This window comes from Lampris incognitus, chromosome 21 (assembly GCF_029633865.1).
Source record: "Lampris incognitus isolate fLamInc1 chromosome 21, fLamInc1.hap2, whole genome shotgun sequence".
Lineage (NCBI taxonomy): Eukaryota > Metazoa > Chordata > Actinopteri > Lampriformes > Lampridae > Lampris > Lampris incognitus.
In genome coordinates, this window is record NC_079231.1 from 29,025,135 (window position 1) to 29,046,883 (window position 21,749).

General features: G+C 41.8%; 1 protein-coding gene across 1 annotated transcript; it reads left to right on the forward strand.

Annotated features, from left to right (window-relative positions):
- Positions 1 to 964: 964 nt before the first annotated feature.
- On the forward strand, positions 965 to 20,657 carry LOC130131451 (carboxypeptidase O-like). The gene is made up of 9 exons (XM_056301127.1): positions 965 to 1,029; positions 5,967 to 6,006; positions 6,101 to 6,202; positions 12,935 to 13,039; positions 13,393 to 13,509; positions 15,991 to 16,081; positions 16,182 to 16,384; positions 19,201 to 19,285; positions 19,684 to 20,657. Exons 1-9 carry the CDS (start codon positions 965 to 967, stop codon positions 19,947 to 19,949), a joined length of 1,074 nt encoding a protein of 357 aa, XP_056157102.1. The 3' UTR covers positions 19,950 to 20,657.
- Positions 20,658 to 21,749: the final 1,092 nt, after the last annotated feature.

Below are 21,749 nucleotides of genomic sequence, written 5' to 3' on the forward strand. Positions count from 1 at the left end.
CGACATCGCTGACCGCTCGGCTAAATGGGCCGACCGGCCAGTGAATCTTTTGTAGTTTACAGTAGGCTTGTTATTTTCACTTTCTTCTGAGGCCAACTATTCATTGTTTTTCAGCAACACAAATGTTATCTTTTCAAATGCATCAATTTTTCTGTTTGTTTGACATGGCATTATTTGGAAGGGGTAACTCCTAGGCTACAGTGGTGGTTACTGTCAGCTAGCTAGCTGAAAAAGGTGGTCAGTGATAAGGGTCAGAGTACCAGTGAAAAACACACTTATGTGCAGTACATGTTATGTACACACGGCCATGGTAACTCTATTTAATGATCACGGTCATGTACGACCACAGATAACTCAGATAACTAGACTCGCTAGCCCTTGCCCCTGAATTCGCTACATTGGTGTCAGAAGTAGGATGGTGAGACCGTGAGGCCGTCGGAAACGCGTGCGCCCAGAAGCGTGAGAGAGTTAATATGCTGAGGCGCGGGGACGCGCTTCCTTAAAAACGGGGGTGTAACGACCACGGATGATGAGACTCGCTAGTCCTTGGCTAAGGGGTTGGACCCTTTAGTCGCCTGTGGTGCGGGATACCCGGGTTCGCCCCCGGGTATAATGAACTGGTCGTTGGTTAGGGTCGTTATGTCACTGTATTGTTTATAAGGGTCGGATACCTGCAGTCAGTTGAGACTGAAGAGGTCACACTGTGTCCAGATGAACTGATTCAACCTTCTGGGACATTTATGTTATGCCATATAACATCACGTGTAAAACCCGTTTCAACCAATCCCTTTTTGTTGCCGAACCCAACTGTTGTAAACTCCTGACAATCTTTAACTAAGCTGATATTGGGATCTTCCACAGCAGAGTTGTGTCAGTAGGGTGTATTCCAGCCGGAGATGCGTGTCTATCAGATGTGACAGTCGTACAACGTTTGCTTCAGAAGCCATTGGATAAACTTGGTACTATGCTGGCGTTTGGCGGCTTGGCTCTTCTGGTGCTCTCTCTGGCTGAACCGGCGGCCGTGGAAAAGTGAGTTGATGCATTTGTGTCATATATTGGTTGGCAGTTTTCTGAAACCGTAGAATGTTTAGTGAAACGAACACATCAAAATGTTTGTGCTCATCTGATGTACATGTAGAGATGATGTTCCTGAATGTTCTGTTTAAACGAGAGAGTTTATTTAGACAGTGACGCTTCGTTTGAAAAAACCCTGTAGCGCCGCATTATGTAATAACGCCGCATTATGTAATAATGTAATACATTTTCACATCATTATGTAATAATGCCACATTTCGTAATAACTTGCCGCATTTTGTAATACAATTCTTGAACGCAAAATGTAATAAAGTTTGCCGCATTTTGTAATAAGTTGTTACTTATTGCACCGGTTATTACAAAATGCGGATGTTACAATTTTGTATGAAGAAAATGTAATAATTTGGTGCATTATGTAATAAACCACCAAAATGTATGTCTTAATTTGAAAAAAACATATCGTCAGAACAACATTGATTTTAAGCATTCTAGCATGACTCAACTAAGAATTAATTTTACAAACTAGTAAGATGTTTCATTAGTCAAAACTTATTCAAATATAACTGTTTATTATAATCATAGAGAATGTGTTTGAATGTTCAGAGACAAAAACTGCACTAAATGCGTGTTACAGACACCAACATTATCAGTGCACTGAAATGTCAGGAGACATACACACATCTGCATTATGTTAAACAAATATTATGTGATTAGAAAGCAGACAAAAGATAAAAACAAATATGAAACAGAAAAAATAATGCAGTTTAATTAATTTAATAAACCATCAAAATTATTGTCCTTCATCTGCATTCATAATATGTATAACAATTAGGAAAAATTAAAATTCTCTAACTGGACTAGCATTATACATTATTTTTTGGTTTGGTTCACAACATAGTGGTGATAGCATGTGTGCGTGTACTAAAGCCAGCCACCAGGGGGAGATCCAAACACTTTAGCTTCAGTTTTGCCATGCCCTCTGACCACTTAAGATGGAAAATATTTGAAAGGCAACACGATGAAAGGTATGAACAAATATCAGATTTCAGATTCAGAGAATCTCTCAGAAATGTATGTTGATTGATTTGCAACTAATATGAAATGCTAACAGATTAAAGCCCAAACTTTTAAGTTAGTAACCATGATCTGATTAGCAATGATAAGCTAAACTAGCAGATGCTAGATTGGTTTTAGAAAGTTTCTGAAATTACAGATTAATTAATAACAGCAAACTACTGTAAGTTACCGTTATAACATAATACAACAACGTGATATATTCAATTAAACAAAATATTTTTGACAGCTCTACAGTTCAGCATAATTGTGGCCTGTACCCTTTGGGTTGTCTGCATGGGATATGGACAACAACAATCAATGACTAAAGATGTCTATGAAGTCATTGTGAAGGAACTAAAGGGAGAGTTCAATGTTCCTGTCAATGCACGTACAAGAGTGCAACAAAGTGCTCTGGTGAGGCTGTGGAGAAATAGGAATCTCTACTCTCTGAGCGAGGATGGAGAGACCTTGCTATGTGCCGGGAAGCCAGTAGCTATGAAGTCTGCAGTTGGTGGCATTGTAAAAAAAGGTCTGGATGACACAAAGGGATCAGGTGCGAGGAAGCTGAATAAGCGACTAAATGAGCAACACTCTGGCATTAGTGAAAGAAAGGTTCAAAAAACACTGGACTGCTCCAGACGCTACCAACTCCACAAGGCTAGATTTGGAAATAAACCCATTCCGAGGCCCATCAGGGCCAAGGAAGTACAGGATCGGCATCAGATTGACCTCCTTGATATGGGAAAGTGGAACATCAAGCATGGCCATTTCACATATCGATACATCCTCACTGTGATTGATGTCTTTAGTCGATACACATGGCTTAAACCATTAAAAAGTAAAGACAGCTCAGAGATTGCAAGACATCTTTATGATATCTACACTGAACATGGCCCACCTCAAGTTTTGCAGCATGATCAAGGCAGAGAGTTTAAAGGAGCTGTGCGAAGGCTGATGGAATCAATGCAAGTGAGAATAATTGAGAGTTCACCGTACCATCCCCAAAGCCAAGGAAAGGTAGAGAGGACCCACAGAGTGCTGAGGAAAAAGATCATGTATGACCTTGTGAATTGTCAGAGGAAAGGGGTTAACTGGGTTAAACATTTGCCGTCATATTCCCGAGTGCTAAATGAAGACCCAAAGGAAGTTTTAAGTTGGATGTCTCCATTTCAAGTATACTATGGGAGAAAAAGTAACACGGTGATGCATCCCCTGGCAGGTTCTCCATCCAGTGTCATTGGTGAACAATCCACCAATGATCCACAAAGTAATTTACCCTCCCTGAAACAGCGGCTCAGATTTGAGGAAAAACGAAGACAAAGACAAATGGCAAAGAAAGCCACTGAGCATTGCAGTAAACGGATGATCCGGCATGCATCTAAACAAAATCCTCCATCTTTTTATCATGTCAGTGAAGCTGTTTTGGTGAGAGTGAAAGATGGTGCCCATCGAGTTTCAAAACGGTATCGCGTGTTGCCTGGTAGGATCATGAAACGTAACATAAAGCTTTCAAAATACAAAGTTCAGTCCAAGATTCCTGGTGATGCTAAAGTGCAAGAAAATGGTTCTTTGTTTCTGATGTGACCAGTACAGCACGGCAACGAGAAAAAAGCGCTCTAAATCTTCGAAGTCAGTTCTAACTTTGCATCCACTTTTGATGACATACACACATGAAGACAGACTGAGGGACTATAACTCCTTAGACGTGAGTGTACGGTTTGACCCAGCACTCGATGGAAATTGCCAGTTTAGTGCCATAGCTGATCAGCTCGCTTCATTAGGAATATTCAGATCAGCAGCAACCCTAAGGGATGAAATAGTTCAAGATCTCAGCTCTAATCCATTTACCATAAATGGAACACCTTTGTCTCACTATGTTGATGGAAATGACTTGGATGTATACTTGGATAGCATGTCACAATTTGGGACCTACGGAGATCACATCACACTACAAAGGGCAGCTGAGATTTTCAATGTCCAATTTCTCATTACCTCCACACTGGGAACTGATGCCTCTTCTATTATATCTCAGTCTAACACATACTCAGAAAGCTTGCCATTGCTGGTCCTTGGACATATTGCAGAGGAGCATGGAGCACATTATCTCAGTCTGGAGGGGTCAGTGTCTTCATTCATTGAGCATATTGTGGAAGCTGAGAGGGAAAGGACATGTCAAAGATATGAGAATGGATCAAACCAAGAAGATGATGAACCAGATGTTCTCCATGATGATGCCCTGAATGAATGCCATGATGCTACGTTTGTTGAAAACCATCACCATTTCACGGATGAACCAGATGGCTGTGCTCTGGATGAACACCATAATGATTCCCTGGATATACCCCATGATGATGCCCTTCTATATGATGATGGAAATTGTGACATGCCCAACCTGCCCGACAGAATTGCTGGCATATGTTATTCAGTTGACACTACATGCTGACATGTCAAAGCTCGGTGTATTCAACAGGGTTTCTAAACTTTTGCAAGACCTTGCATCACGATTTCTTCCTCAAATCTACATCAGGGAATCTTTAGCTGAAAGCCTTCAGTTGGAACATGACAGTGACAGTGTCATTAGTATTATGAAGCTATATAAATCAGCTGGACGTGGGAGTGGTCTCTCAGCGAGATTAAAGGAGCTATTTGGAAAAAATAGCAAGTGGATGAGGGCCTGGGTCTTGTTGAGGCACACAAGCTGTGGACATTTCAAAATCAAGGACATTTTTTGGAAAACATAGTATGGGAAGGAAGGAGAGATATGATGTAAATAGTGAATGAATAAAGGAAAGAATGATAGGAGGAACTTCCAAATGTGACAGATCACATTTAACCTTGAACAGTATGTGTCTGTTGTACCTAGTTCAATAATTTTCTGACTGTTTATCTTTAATCTTACTAAGTGATGGTTGTTTTAAGAGAAGTTTATGTTGGAGGAAAAGGTATTTCTACTGTTGCTACTAGAGAAGATGTTTTTTTCAAGTCGTAAGTAAATTTCATGTATATTGGAAATATTGCAAATCTTTTTGTTAATCGGCAAGTGCGGCTAGCCTTCTTTTTTATTTTAATAACGTGATTAGAAATATCTCATTTTGATTTGAAAGATTGTTTAGGCTGTTTTTAGTCAGTTTATACTATTGTTAACCACTATAGAAAATGACATATATGTTGCATTAACACAAATGGAACTGGAATAAAGTTTTTTCTATTCCATATTTGTTTCTGTCTTTTGTCTGCTTTCTATCACGTATATATGCATAACATAATGCAGATGTGCGTATGTCTCCTGGCATTTCAGTGCACTGATAATGTTTGTGTCTGTAACACGCATGTAGTGCAGTTTTTGTCTCTGAACATTCAAACACATTCTCTATGATTATAATAAACAGTTATATTTGAATAAGTTTTGACTAATGAAACATCTTACTAGAAAAATTAATTCTTAGTTGAGTCATGCTAGAATGCTTAAAATCAATGTTGTTCTGACGTTATGTTTTTTTCAAATCAAGACATACATTTTGGTGGTTTATTACATAATGCACCAAATTAATACATTTTCTTCATAAAAAAGTGTAACATCCGCATTTTGTAATAACCGGTACAATATGTAACAACTTATTACAAAATGCGGCAAACTTTATTACATATTGCGTTCAAGAATTTTATTACAAAATGCGGCAAATTATTACGAAATGTGGCGTTATTACATAATGATGTGAACATTTATTACATTATTACATAATGCGGCGTTATTACATAATGCGGCGCTACAAACCCTGTTCTGTGAGGACAGAAACAAAGGTGCCGCGTGCTGAAAACAAATCAATGCTTGTCCGCTATGTGTAATGTGTTTGTTTGGTACATGTGTGAAACAGAGCAGAGCACGATTACTACAAATATCACCCCATCACGGAGGTGAGAACCCCCCCCCCTCCCCGACACACCATATCAACTCAACATACAGGTGCAGATGCACACACATACCTACATATCATGCTCCCATCCACAGATCACCTCCTGGATGAACAAAATGTTTAAGGAAAACCCTGATGTTGTGTCCCTGCTTGAGTACGGAAAGACCTACGAGAACAGAGCCATAAGTTTGCTAAAGGTAACCCGTCTTTCCCACAGCTCATTTCCCAATAAACCAGCATGAGGAACCAAGGCTGCACACGTCCAGAAAACATTATGAAGGTGCAAGGCAACACTTAGAACAAAGGAGTAAGGTCTACACACTGCCATGCTCCCAAAACGAATTTATTCAGCAGCAGCGTGTCCAGCCGTCAGGCCTGAGGAACAGCTGACTGAAGGAAACCTTTCCACCAATAAATTAGTTTTGGGAACATTTCAGTGCGCAGACCTTACTCCTTTGGGTTAACGAGCCAGCATTCCATCATAAATTAATTGTAATTAATTATAAAATTACTCCTTTGTGTTCACAAACCAGCATACCATCATACATTAATTATAATTAATTATAATTAATAATAAAATTACTCCTTTGTGTTAACAAGCCAACATACCATCATTACTCCTTTGTGTCAATAAGCCAGCATGCCATCTTAAATTAATTACAATTAATTATAATTAATAAAAAATATTTCTTTGCGTTAACAAGCCAGCATGCCATTATAAATTAATTATAATTAATAGTGAAATTACTCCTTTCTGTTAAGAAGCCAGCATGCTATCATGATGTGTTAACAAGCCAGCATGACATCATAAATGCACATGTGTTGAATGAGATAACGTATGGATGTGAGAAGACGTGAGCTATTATGTCCACATGGTGAAAATGTGTTCTGTTAGTCAACTAGATTCTGCACATGATGAACTGGACTAGATAGGACTCCGGTGAAATGCAAACGTGTCGTTACAAAGTGAACTACTGGTGATGGAAATGGAGAAACGTAGGGAGCAAAAGTTCTCCATCAAGATGACACTCTCCTTCATTTCTCCTACAAGATCTCTCCCTCATTTCTCCAGCAGCGATGAGACTCTCCATCATTTCTCCTACAAGATGAGACTCTCCTTAATTTCTCCTACAAGATGAGACTCTCCTTCATTTCTTCTACAAGATGAGACTCTCCCTCATTTCTCCAGCATGATAAGACTCTCCTTCATTTCTCCTACAAGATGAGAGTCAACCTCATTCCTCCAGCATGATAAGACTCTCCTTCATTTCTCCAGCAGGGATGAGACTCGCCTTCATTTCCCCAGCAGGGATGACACTCTCCTTCATTTCTCCAGCAAGATTACACTCTCCTTCATTTCCCCAGCAGGGATGATACTCTCCTTCATTTCCCCAGCAGGGATGAGACTCGCCTTCATTTCCCCAGCAGGGATAAGACTCTCCTTCATTCCTCCAGCAATATTACACTCTCCTTCATTTCCCCAGCAGGGATGATACTCTCCTTCATTTCCCCAGCAGGGATGAGACTCGCCTTCATTTCCCCAGCAGGGATGATACTCTCCTTCATTTCTCCAGCAATATTACACTCTCCTTCATTTCTCCAGCAGGGATGATACTCTCCTTCTATTGTTATTTGCAAAGCTTTTTATTAGCTTGTAGCGTGAGCTACACACACAGCGTCAACAGCATGATACACACAGTGTGCACGAACCGGAACTCTAGAGTAGAAGAAGAGGTGGTATACTGTAGAGCAGTGCAACAGTGCCATCTATTGGCGATGTCTATTGGAAAAGTACTACATTCAACACTCCCACTTACTTTTTCAATAACATTAAGTCCCTTTAAATAATATTACAGAGCCGTGCTCTCCTTCACAAAAATAATGTCATCAAACTTTAAACAACAACAAAAAATCTCCCTTTTTCAAATACTGTTGTTTACACTGTTTTTATCTGGAACTCTTTTTCACATTTCAGATTCAAGAATCACATTTTTCAGACTTGCTTTGATCAGGCAGCGTTCAGCGTACACCTGTCAAGCACATATAACCACTTTAATTAAACAGCGAAAAGTCCAATTTCTCCCCTGAGATACTCAAACTTTTGTTTGGTCAGTGGCTTGGTCAATATATCCGCTTTCATATCATTTGTTGGACAATATTGCAGTTCTATTTGTCCATTCTGCACACATTCACGGATGTAGTGATAGCGAATGTCTATGTGTTTGGTCCTGGAGTGGTTCACAGGGTTCTTTGCGATTGCGATGGCTCCTTGGTTGTCTTCCAGGATCACTGTGGACATAGACTCCACTCCGAGATCACTAAGTAATCATCTCAGCCAGATTCCTTCCTGAGCGGCTTGACTGAGTGCCATGTACTCGGCTTCTGCTGTTGAAAGTGCAACTGTTGGTTGTTTCTTGCTGAGCCAGCTCACCGCTCCTCCACTCAGTAGAAAGATGTTGCCTGTTGTTGAGCAGCGATCATCCTTATCTCCAGCCCAATCTGCATCTGAGAATCCAATCAAAGCTCCAGAGGCTGACTGCTCATACTTGAGAGCAAAGTTCACTGTCCCTTTCAAGTAACGAAGTATCCTCTTCACAGCAGTCAGATGTGAAGCATCTGGATTTGCGTTGAACTTTGACACAGCACTCACTGCTTGAGCTATGCCTGGTCTTGTAACCATTGCAGCATACAGCAGACTTCCTACCATTGACTGATAGGCATGTTGGTCCACTGGCTTACTGACACCATCACTCTTCCTCAACTTGACGTTGGCATCAGCAGGAGTTGCTACAGGATTTGCATTGTCCATTCCATATTTCTGAAGTACGGCTTCAATGTATTGCTTCTGATGAAGAATGACACAGTTCTTTTCTTTATCGTGAATCACAGAGATGCCCAGTATATAGGACAGCTCACCCATGTCCTTCATCTTGTAGTGCTCCTTGAGAGCCACTTTTAGCCCGTTCATGCTTTCAGTTGACTCTGTTATCAGGATGAGATCATCAACATAAACCGCAAGTATCTCAAGCTCTTGTCTTAATCTCACAAACACACAGGGGTCTGATGTGCTCTGTTTGAATCCAATTTCCATCATGAACTCTGTGAAGGCCTTGCTCCAGCAGCGAGGAGACTGTTTCAGTCCATAGATTGATTTTTTCAGTTTACACACCAGGTGCTCCTGTCCTGGTTTTATGTAGCCCTCTGGTTGCTGCATGTAGATTTCCTCTTCCAGGTCTCCATTAAGGAATGCAGTTACAACATCCATCTGGTGTACATGTAGATTGTTTTGAATAGCAAAGGACAGTAATGTACGAACAGAGCTGAAGCGTACAACTGGTGAAAAGGTTTCATCGTAGTCAGCACCATACAACTGAGAGTAGCCCTTGGCAACAAGCCTACACTTGTATCGTTCCACTCTTCCATCACTATGATGCTTGACTCTGAACACCCATCTCGATCCTACTGCTTTTCTTTCTCTTGGTAAATCCACCAAGTCCCAAATCTCATTTTCCAGCAGCGACTCATATTCCAAGTCAGCCGCCTCCTGCCATTCTTTTGCATTAGGACTCTCCAATGCTTCTTTTAGTGTGATTGGCTCTGTCACATGACACATATTGGCATGATGATCAACAGTCATTATATCAGCGAACTCATCATATCCATATCTCCTTGGCGCATTTCTGGTTCTGCCGCTTGTTCTGACAGTGCTGCTATCAGCAGTGACTGCATCATCTTGTGTTTCACTGTCATCTGTTTTCATGTTTATCTCGTTCTCTGAACAGGGTACTTTCACTTCCTGCTTCTAGTCGAAGTTTGATTCATCAAAGATTACATCACGACGGATTAGAATCCTCCTCTTCTCTTCATCGTACAGGCGATAGCCCTTGGCATTGTTTGCATATCCCACAAAACGAAGCTTTATAGCCTTTTTGTCCAGTTTCCGTCTCTCTTCATCTGGGACATGTGCATAAGCAATACAGCCAAACACCTTCATGTGACTCATGTTAGGTTTCTTTCCACACCATCTCTCATAGGGTGTCTCTTCCTTCAGAACAGCTGTGGGCAGCCTGTTCTGTATGTAAGCTGCTGTGGCTATAGCCTCTGCTCAGAACATCTTCAGCAACTTTGCATGAGACAGCATGCTTCTAGCTGCTTCGACCAACGTCCTATTTTTTCTTTCTGCAACGCCATTTTGCTGTGGTGTGTGAGGTACAGTCATTTCATGGTGGATGCCTTGAGCCTTCAAATATTCTTGAAACTCCTTTGAGGTGTACTCACCACCATTGTCAGTTTTCAGCCTTGCAACGTTCAGGCCACACTCATTTGAGAATGTTCTCTCAAATTCCTTGAACTTATCTAGTACCTCATTCTTCTGTTTCATGAAGTATACCTTGCAGCATCTTGAATAGTCATCAATGAAAGTCACAAAGTATTTTGCTCCACTTATCGACTCAGTCTGCATGGGACCACAGACATCACTATGAATTAGCTGCATCTTGCATTTGGAACGGATTCCTCCAATCGACTTGAATGGCTTTTTAGCCAACTTGTTCCTCCAATCGACTTGAATGGCTTTTTAGCCAACTTGCCTTCCACACATCCTTCACAAAAAGGAATCTCTTTCTCTGCGGAGAAGTCCACTCCATTTACCAGATTTTTTTAGCTCCTTCAGCTTGGTAGTGTGACCAAGGTGCTGGTGCCACAGGCTGGCAGCTACTGATGCACTGTGATAGATAGATTCACTTCCTTCAATGTCTAGCTGATACAGTCCATCAACTCTTTGTGTTCCCATTCCTTTTAGTGTTCCATCTTTTCCACGTAGGTAGCAGCGAGACTTTTTGAACTGCACTGTATTCCCTTTTTTGGTAGCAGCTCCCACTGAGAACAAATTCCCAGACAGCTTTGGAACATACAGTACAACATACATTGTGGCATTTTTTACATCACTTGATTTGAAAGTCATTTTCATGTTGACATTTCCAATTCCTAGAGCGTCAACCACCCTGCCGTCACCTAGTTTCACCGACTGTGCTTTTGAGAATTGCTGATATTCTTGGAGAATTTCTTTATCACAAGTCATGTTCTTTTGATTCTCCAGAATCAATTATCCATTCAACCTGTCTTGGTCTGTCAGTGCTAGCCTCTGTGACTACAAAAACACTTTCAGAGGAATCTTCCTCATCCTCACAGGTCATGTTTTTGGCCTTGTGAATTTTCTTTTTTGTTTTATTTTTCAAGCTTGGACAGTCCCGCTTTATGTGACCTTCTTTCCCACATTTATAACATCTCCACGTGCTTTTGTCTGCTGCTCCCACTGACTTGGAGCCATCCTGCACATTTCCTCTAAATTGTGATGACATGGCTGATGCACCACCTGACGGAGCACCACTTGAATCATTAGCATTCACTCGCTTTTGCTCTTCATTTATTAATGCTTGCTGAACAAACTTCAGTGTCAGGTTGTCAATCTTTGTTTCTAGTGCAGTGACAATCGTAGCATAGCTTGGTGGCAAACTGCCCAACAGTGTTACAATTTGATTTTCCTCTTCAATCACAGATCCTATGGCTGCTAGCTGATCAGTTAGCTCCTTCATTTGTTTCAAATGATCAGTTAAGGCATCTCCTTCCTTCATTTCACATCGGAAATATCTTTTCTTCAGGAACAGTTTATTTGCCAAAGTATCTCTCCCAAAATGGGCTTTCAGCGTGGTCCACGCCTCTTTGGGAGTCTGGCAGCTCGTTATCAGATACAACTGGGGTGTACTTACATTCAGCACCAACATAGAGAATGCTTTCTCTCTCCTTCTAGTGAACTCAGCTTGTGCTGTTGCATTAGCATCTGCAGCTAGTGTTTCAGTCTCCATTAACATACCCCATAGTCCTTTAGCCTTTAGCAAGTGTTCCATTTGAAACTTCCATGTTGCCCAGTTCTCTGGTCCGTTCAGCCTGTCAATAAACAGCTTATCCTCCATTGTGAATTCCCACAATACTGTTTACTCCACACAACCGTGTACAACAGCTTTCAGCGATGTTCTGGGCCCTTAACCTATTGTTATTTGCAGAGCTTTTTATTAGCTTGTAGCGTGAGCTACACACACAGCGTCAACAGCACGATACACACAGTGTGCACGAACTGGAACTCTAGAGTAGAAGAAGAGGTGGAATACTGTAGGGCAGTGCAACAGTGCCATCTATTGGCGATGTCTATTGGAAAAGTACTACATTCAACACCTTCATTTCTCCAGCAGGGATAACGCTCTCCCTCATTTCTCCAGCAGGGATGAGATTCTCCATTTTTCCAGCAGGGATGAGACTCTCCTTCATATCTCCAGCAGGAATTAGACTCTCCTTCATTTCCTCAGCAGGGAGTAGACTCTTCTTCATTTCTCCAGCAAGATTACACTCTCCTTCATTTATCCAGCAGGGATGAGACTCTCTTTCATTTCTCCAGCAGGGATGAGACTCTCCTTCATTTCTCCAGCAAGATTACACTCTCCTTCATTTATCCAGCAAGATTACACTCTCCTTCATTTATCCAGCAGGGATGAGACTCTCCTTCATTTCCCCAGCAGGGATGATACTCTCCCTCATTTCTCCAGCAAGATTACACTCTCCTTCATTTCTCCAGCAGGGATTAGAATCTTCTTCATTTCTCCAGCAAGATTACACTCTCCTTCATTTCTCCAGCAGGGATGAGACTCTCCTTCATTTCTCCAGCAAGATTACACTCTCCTTCATTTCTCCAGCAGGGATGAGACTCTTCTTTATTTCTCCAGCAAGATTACACTCTCCTTCATTTCTCCAGCAGGGATGAGACTCTTCTTCATTTCTCCAGCAAGATTACACTCTCCTTCATTTCTCCAGCAGGGATGAGACTCTCCTTCATTTCCCCAGCAGGGATGAGACTCTCCTTCCTTCATATCTTCCAGATTGGCTTGAAAGGTGAAGTCAGGAAGAAAGCGGTGTGGATGGACTGTGGCATCCATGCCAGGGAGTGGATCTCTCCTGCCTTCTGTCAATACTTTGTTCAACAGGTAAGTGTGTGTATGTGCGCGTGTGTGTGTGAGTGTGTGTGTGTGTGTGTGTGTGTGTGAGAGAGAGAGAGAGGGAGAGGGAGGGAGAGAGTGAGAGCGTATGTATGTGTGAGAGAGAGTGCGTGAGAAAGCGTGTGTGTGTGTGTGTGTGTGTGTGTGAGAGAGAGAGAGAGAGAGAGAGAGAGAGAGAGAGAGAGAGAGAGAGAGAGAGAGAGAGAGAGAGAGAGAGAGAGAGAGAGAGAGTGGGGTGATGGCTTGTCTGCAGAGTGAGAACATAGATAGATAGATAGATAGATAGATAGATAGATAGATTATCTGGTTATATTCTTTTTTTAATGGTTATTGTGACTCAGGTCCTGCAGACATACCAGACGGACAGCGCAGTACAGGAGCTTCTGAAGAACGTGGACTTGTACGTGACCCCGGTGCTGAACGTGGATGGCTACGTGTACACCTGGAAGAACGACACAGTCAGTATGAACCCCCTGCTTCCCCCAACCCCTTGATCAGTGTAGCTCAGGAGGCGGCTAAACTTCACACGGAGTGTCTAAAGAAAGATGTTAGACCCCATAAACATACCCCCCACAAGTACAGTTAATAAACAACCCCCCCATAAGTGCAGTTCATAAACATACCCCCCACAAGTACAGTTCATAAACAACCCCCCCCATAAGTACAGTTCATAAACAACCCCCCATAACTATAGTTAATAAACATACCCCCCATAAGTACAGTTAATAAACAAACCCCCCATAAGTACAGGTAATAAACATACCCCCATAAGTACAGTTAATAAACATACCCCCCATAAGTACAGTTAATAAACATACCCCGATAAGTACAGTTAATAAACATACCCCCCATAAGTACAGTTAATAATCATACCCCCCATAAGTACAGGTAATAAACATACCCCCCATAAGTACAGTTAATAAACATACACCCCATAAGTACAGCTAATAAACATACACCCCATAAGTACAGTTAATAAACATACCCCCCATAAGTACAGGTAATAAACATACCCTCCATAACTACAGTTAATAAACATACCCCCATAAGTACAGTTAATAAACATACCCCCCATAAGTACAGTTAATAAACATACACCCCATAAGTACAGTTAATAAACATACCCCCATAAGTACAGGTAATAAACAACCCTCCATAAGTACAGGTAATAAACATACCCCCATAAGCACAGTTAATAAACATACACCCCATAAGTACAGGTAATAAACATACCCTCCATAAGTACAGTTAATAAACATACCCCCCATAAGTACAGTTCATAAACATACCCCCCCATAAGTACAGCTAATAAACATACCCCCATACGTACAGCTAATAAACATACCCCCATAAGTACAGGTAATAAACATACACCCCATAAGTACCGGTAATAAACATACCCCCCATACGTACAGGTAATAAACATACCCCCATAAGTACAGTTAATAAACATACACCCCATAAGTACAGCTAATAAACATACACCCCATAAGTACAGTTAATAAACATACCCCCATAAGTACAGTTAATAAACAAACCCCCCATAAGTACAGGTAATAAACAACCCTCCATAAGTACAGCTAATAAACATACCCTCCATAAGTACAGCTAATAAACATACCCCCCATACGTACAGGTAATAAACATACACCCCATAAGTACAGTTAATAAACATACCCCCATAAGTACAGTTCATAAACATACCCCCCCATAAGTACAGTTAATAAACATACACCCCATAAGTACAGTTAATAAACATACCCCCCATAAGTACAGGTAATAAACATACCCTCCATAAGTACAGTTAATAAATATACCCCCATAAGTACAGTTAATAAACATACCCCCCATACGTACAGGTAATAAACATACACCCCATAAGTACAGTTAATAAACATACCCCCATAAGTACAGTTCATAAACATACCCCCCCATAAGTACAGTTAATAAACATACACCCCATAAGTACAGTTAATAAACATACCCCCCATAAGTACAGGTAATAAACATACCCTCCATAAGTACAGTTAATAAATATACCCCCATAAGTACAGTTAATAAACATACACCCCATAAGTACAGTTAATAAACATACCCCCATAAGTACAGGTAATAAACATACCCTCCATAAGTACAGTTAATAAACATACCCCCATAAGTACAGTTAATAAACACACACCCCATAAGTACAGTTAATAAACATACCCCCATAAGTACAGTTCATAAACATACCTCTCATAAGTACAGTTCATAAACATACCCCCCATAAGTACAGCTAATAAACATACACCCCATAAGTACAGTTAATAAACATACACCCCATAAGTACAGTTAATAAACATACCCTCATAAGTACAGTGAATAACTAACTTTGTGTTTAGAAAAAAAGCAAAACCAGGAAAACGCTGAAACCTAAGCCCCTCCCGCTAAAAGATTGTTAGGTTTTGATTGTAGCTACAACCTCATCGCATATAAATACAGATGAATTGCATATAAAATACAGATTAATTGCATATAAAATACATATTAAGTGCATATGATATACATATTAATTGCATATACATACAGATTAATTGCATATGATATACATATTAATTGCATATAAATACAGATGAATTGCATATAATATACATATCAATTGCATATGCGATATATATATATATATTACATGTATATACATGTATATCAATTGCATTTAAAATACATATTAATTGCATATAATATACATATTGATTGCATATGATATACATATTAAATTGCATATAAATTGCATATAATATACATATTAATTGCGTATAATAACATATCAATTGCACATAGATACAGATTAATTCCATATAAGGTACAGATTCAAAATGTTTGGCACATTGTATCGTCTCACTTCTATGACGTAATATCTCACTTAATACGAAACATGTTGTCTTTTCGGGCCGCTGTAGAGACTGTGGAGGAAGTCCAGGTCACCGGGACCAGAAGGCTGTGCCTGCAGCGGCACCGACCTCAACCGCAACTTCGATGCAAACTGGGGATGTCAGTGTTGTTTGGTTCCTCCACCTTAAACGCAGTTGATGGTGTCTAAGTCCACATGATACGGTCAGTTGTCTCACGGATCTCTGGGCTGTCTCCGCAGCGGTTGGCATATCGTTAAACTGCTGCTCGGAAGTGTACTGTGGTCGACACCCTCTGTCTGAGCCGGAAGCCCGAGCTGTGGCGGACTTTGTGGGCAAGATGAAGGACGACTTCATTCTCTTCCTCACTATCCACTCCTATGGACAGCTGCTCCTACTTCCCTATGGACACCCCAACGTCCTTGCCCCTAACTTGGATGAGCTGGTGTGCACAACTGGATGCAAAAACATTTATCCACTTTTCTTACCCAAAAATTTGCCTAAAGCAGGGCGTCCGGGCAGCGTAGTGGTCTATTCCTTTGCTACCAACACGAGAATCGCCGGTTCGAATCCCCGTGTTACCTCCGGCTTGGTCGGGCGTCCCTACAGACACAATTGGCCGTGTCTTCGGGTGGGAAGACGGATGTGGGGATGTGTCCTGGTCGCTGCACTACCGCCTCCTCTGGTCGGTCGGGGCGCCTGTTCGACTGGGGGGAATAGCGTGATCCTCCCACGCGCTATGTCCCCCTGGTGAAACTCCTCACTGTCAGGTGAAAAGACGCGGCTGGCGACTCCGCATGTATTGGAGGAGACTTGTGGTAGTCTGCAGCCGGATCGGCAGAGGGGGTGGAGCAGCTGACCAGGACGGCTCGGAAGAGCGGGGTAATTGGTCAGATATGATTGGAGCGAAAAAGGGGGGGAAATCCACAAAAAAAGCTGATATAGCATAGCTAACTGTCATGTTTCAAACCAGCCATTACTTTTGCAAATTATAATGCCTGGTTTTTTATGACTGCAATGCAGAGTGTTGTGCAGTGGGGCTCAGGTGAGCATACACACAATGTGTTGGGTGATCAAATATCCCAGTGAAGGTCTTTGTCAGGCAAGCACGTCATACAGCAACTGATGTCTGCATTGTAGATATCAGTGTGTGCTAGAGATGAGTGCACAAAATATTTTGCATACTACAGTGGAAACTGGGCTTGAAATTGTGTAGTTCATTTAGGGGTGTAAGAAAATATCGACACACTCAAGTATCGCGATATTATCTTTTGTGATACTGTATCGATTCGCAAAACCACTATATCGATTATAATTGTTTGCATGTAAAGGTTCGTGACAAACACTGTGTGTTGTGTATAACCCCACGACCGCTAGACAGCAGTGTTGTAATCTATCTTCAGCCATTTGACTCTTCCACTCCAACCCAACAACATAAACTGAGACAGGACGTAGCATAAGCACAAAGAACACAGGCATATGAAACCACAATATATCACCTTTCTTACAGCATCACAATATATTGCTATATATTGAATCATAACCCTGTGTCGTGATACGTATCAAATCGCCAGATTCTCCTCAATACACAACCCTATAGTGTTATTACAGTATCTCATACCTGTGATCTGATAAATTAATGTGTTCATTCACCATGCAGACATGCAGTACCTGCACCAGACATGTGACTTGCTTTATATTCCTGACTCCTTGTAATTCTCTCTACTAACTGCAAAATGTACAGTGACCTCAAACGCGGTGTAACTGTACGACTCTTCTGATGCCAGGTGGTTATCAAGTCATTACTAGAAGAGTGGCTGTGAATGTTCTCATTCATCCAGGTCATGGTTATCCAAAGGAATTGAATCAAGTGCAACTGGACTTGGTATGAAGACGTTTCGCCTCTCATCCAAGAGGCTTCCTCAGTTCGTGCCTTTCTGACTAGACCAAGCCAGTCTGACTGGCTGGTGATGAAACTCAGATATTTATCCTCTTTGGAGTCGTTATCAGAGCTATTGATGTCCATGGCTCTTTGTGTTCCGATGTTTAGCAACGCCCGTCGTTATCAGAGCTATTGATGTGCATGGCTCTTTGTGATCCGATGTTAAGCAGCGATGGTCATTGGGGGTGTTAGTTTCAACTTCGTTAGTTCTCCATTTAGTGGTCATGAGAGTCATTGGAGCCGTTAGTGACCGACTGTTGTTCTTGGAGGCTAGGCTTCTTGAGTCTCCTGGGTAGAGATGATAGGACGGCATTGTAAGGGGAGACAGGTGGTGTCGCAGACCTCCTCCTCTGTTGAGGGATGGTTTTTCAAGTTTCGCATAAATGGCTTCCTTCACCCTTCTTTCAAACCATCTATCTTCCCTGTCCAAAATGTGTACGTTGCTGTCCTCGAAAGAGTGTGTCTTCTCCTTTAGGTGTAAATAGACTGCTGAGTCTTGTCCTGAGGAGTTTGGCCTTCTGTGTTGGGCCATCCGTTTGTGTAGTGGTTGTATGGTTTCTCCTATGTATAGGTCAGTGCAATCCTCAATGCATTGTACAGCATACACCAGATTGCTTTTCCGGGTGTGTGGTACACAGTCCTTGGGATGAACCAGTCTTTGTCAGAGTGTGTTGCTGGGTTTGAAGTATACCGGGATGCGGTGTTTGTTAGAAATTCTCCTGAGTTTCCCGGAGACCCCAGAAACATACTGGATGACTGTGCTATTCCTTCTGTTCCTTTTCTCCTCATCGCTCACCCGGTTAGTCTTTTTGGAACGTGTTGCAGTTTTCACAAAGGCACAAAGAGCCATGGACATCAATAGCTCTGATAACGACTCCAAAGAGGATAAATATCTGAGTTTCACCAGCCAGTAAGACTCGCTTGGTCTAGTCAGAAAGGCACGAACTGATGAAGCCTCTTGGATGAGAGGTGAAACGTCTTCACGGATATATACCAAGTCCAGTTGCACTTGATTCAATTCCTTTGGATACTAGCAGAGTTCGAAGTTTTCAGAGGTGATCAATCACCACACCCCTTAGGACTCCTTGATCATACAGTCATATCTGTGCACAAAACAGTTTAGGCTGACAGGCCCAGTGCAAGATTAGCCTTGGTCTCTGTCACACACACACACACACACACACACACACACACACACACACACACACACACACACACACACACACACACACACACACACACACACACACACACACACACACACACACACACACACACACACACACACAAAGCTAATATGCCTTGGCCTTGCTCCCTAGATGGAGGTTGGGTTGGCTGCTGCAAACGCCATTAAGAATGTCCATGGGATGGAGTACACTGTAGGGACATCACCAAATGTGTTGTGTAAGTACAAACACCGCTGCAAGTTTTCCTCTTGATAAGTGTGCACTCATTCCCCCAAATGTGTTTACAGAAGCTGTTTGGCAGAAGGCAAAACATGCCAATATATCTTCGACCACACTTAAACTCAAAGCACGTGACCAACACATTGACCCCTGACACACTGAGTTGGCATCCACAGCCACTGGCAGGCTGACTGCTACTTGGCCCGCACATTACAAGATAGAACAAAGACAGATCCTCCTTTGCATCAACCTTTGCATTTTATAACTACAAGATTTGTGTACTGTGGATCAAGGAACTTAAATTTCTGCTGCTGCTGCTGAATCTGTTCTAAGCCACTTGGGATATGGGTTGAATACCATGAATGTAACATGTGGTCACAACCTTTATCTCTCTAGACGCCAATTCTGGATCCTCTCGAGACTGGGCTCGATTGATTGGAATCCCCTTCTCCTTCACCTTTGAGCTTAGAGATAAGGGACAATATGGCTTTTTGCTACCCGAGTCGCAGATCCAGCCAGCCTGTGAGGAGGCCTATGCCGGAGCCATGCACATTGTAAGCTATGTCCATGACAAGACCTTCAGCAGTGCTGCAGATGTAGCCAGAGCAACCATGTGGACATGGCTGTTTGCAGTGTATGTCACCAGCAATAGTCTTTGTTAAGATGGAAAAACTGCACGGGAAAAATGAACCCAGGTAGCATTTCTACGTCACCTGTCCTGCAGCTGGATGCAGTCCCACCTACCTGTCCATCAGCTGAAGGCCGACTTTTGCATAGCCTGGATGTTGAAATATCTAATATAAATATAACCCCTGTTGATTCAACAACAGCAACATCAAATATTGCAATTTTATTTCTTATTCAAGGCAAGAGCTACAGTCCTGTAAAAGCTGTAATTAACAGTTTACTTTTATTTTTGAAAAAGAGCAATGCTATAGAATATTGTTTTGACATTGTGTTACCATGTGATTCATGACTCAGTTCAGCAGGTTGGATTACCTGCCCCTGAAGACGAGACCATCAGAGATTCAAAGCAACATTTACTTTAAACTGAGTGATTTTGATATTCCATGGATGTACTGTATGCCAAATGTGAGTGGCTGACGATGATTTGAATTTTCTCTAAATGACAGCTACCGTTGACAGCTGCAATAAACCGAAGTTAAAGAAAGGAAGAAAAGAGTATGTTTAGTAATTTGCAAATAGAACGTTTTAAAAATTGCTTCAGTATTTACTTATGGTAACAGAGGTTTGGCGTTATTTCGAATAAGTTTATAGTTGCAAATCAGCCGTTGCATAAATGTTAAAACTGTCATGGTTGTGTGGTCTGGGTCAGATGTGTTCCCCATTACCTGATTGGCTTGCCATTTCGGTTGCTGCCTCTGATTGCCCCATGATTGCCCATTTACCTGACTGCCCCTGCTTTACTCACTTGTTCCCCATTCCCTGATTGGCGAGCCTGTTCCTGCCCTGCTCTGCCCTGCTCGCTTGTACTCCATTCCCGGACTGGCTCTCCAGCAAGTTGTATGTTCCCACTGGTTGCTCTGGCGCTTTGTCGGATCGTCGCAAACACGTGCTGACTCTTGGTTCATGCTTCATGCCTTGCCCCGAGCCTTTCTTGCTGTCTGTCGCTACTGTTCCTGTAATGTATGTTCGGTTGCCTTATTAAAGCTTTGTTCAAGCCCAGCCTGTCCTTGCGGTCTGCATTTGGGCCCTCGCGTCCTGCTCCCGGCGCGACAGAAACACATGAGCCTACTATTGGATTCATGCTTTATTTCTGTTCTTCTCTTGAACCACCTGTAATTCTATAAAACAATAGAACCTACATCTGGCATGTGGTGACACCAAAACAGAATAACCTTTATACTTATATATCAACTCCCATATTTTCGTAATGTGTGTGTGTGTGGTGTTAGTGTGTGTGTGTGTGTGTGTTAGTTAGTTAGTGTAGATAGCGGGACCGAAAACTAAAGCATTTATGATCCTAATTCTTTTTGGAGGTGGTAGATATTGTCTCAGTGCATAGAGAAAATACATAAAGTACGTAATGCAAATAGGGAAATTACATACTACATAGTAAAGTTAAATGGGTTTCAAAATAATTTTATTTGCCCAAGATTACCTAAACATAATGAATGTTGCCTGTCCATATTGCATGGCCCAAGATCATGTAATAGACCATGCCATGTTATATGTTTCAAGGTTGTAGAAAACACTTTCTTCTTCTGCCCTCCATCTTCTTCTCCTTCTCCTCCTCCTCCCTCTTGACCTCGTCCTCATCCTCATCCTCGTCCTTCTTGGTTGATGCTAGATCCAACGGGGTGTAGGCACGGAAGTAGCCGTGACTGGCTGTTGCGTTGACCAATAAACAGCGCGGAACCTCGAAGCGCATTGACTTGAAACAAACGATGTGCACTAAAATATTTAGCTAGCTAGCTTAAACTAACCTTAACATTGCCAGA

Bases quoted from the DNA above. Each gene is read 5' to 3' on its own strand.
- LOC130131451 (XM_056301127.1), top strand. From the start codon at position 965: ATGCTGGCGTTTGGCGGCTTGGCTCTTCTGGTGCTCTCTCTGGCTGAA. The intron at 13,040-13,392 runs GTAAGTGTGTGT...ATTGTGACTCAG, and splicing joins GTCAATACTTTGTTCAACAG to GTCCTGCAGACATACCAGAC. The intron at 13,510-15,990 runs GTCAGTATGAAC...GGGCCGCTGTAG, and splicing joins ACACCTGGAAGAACGACACA to AGACTGTGGAGGAAGTCCAG.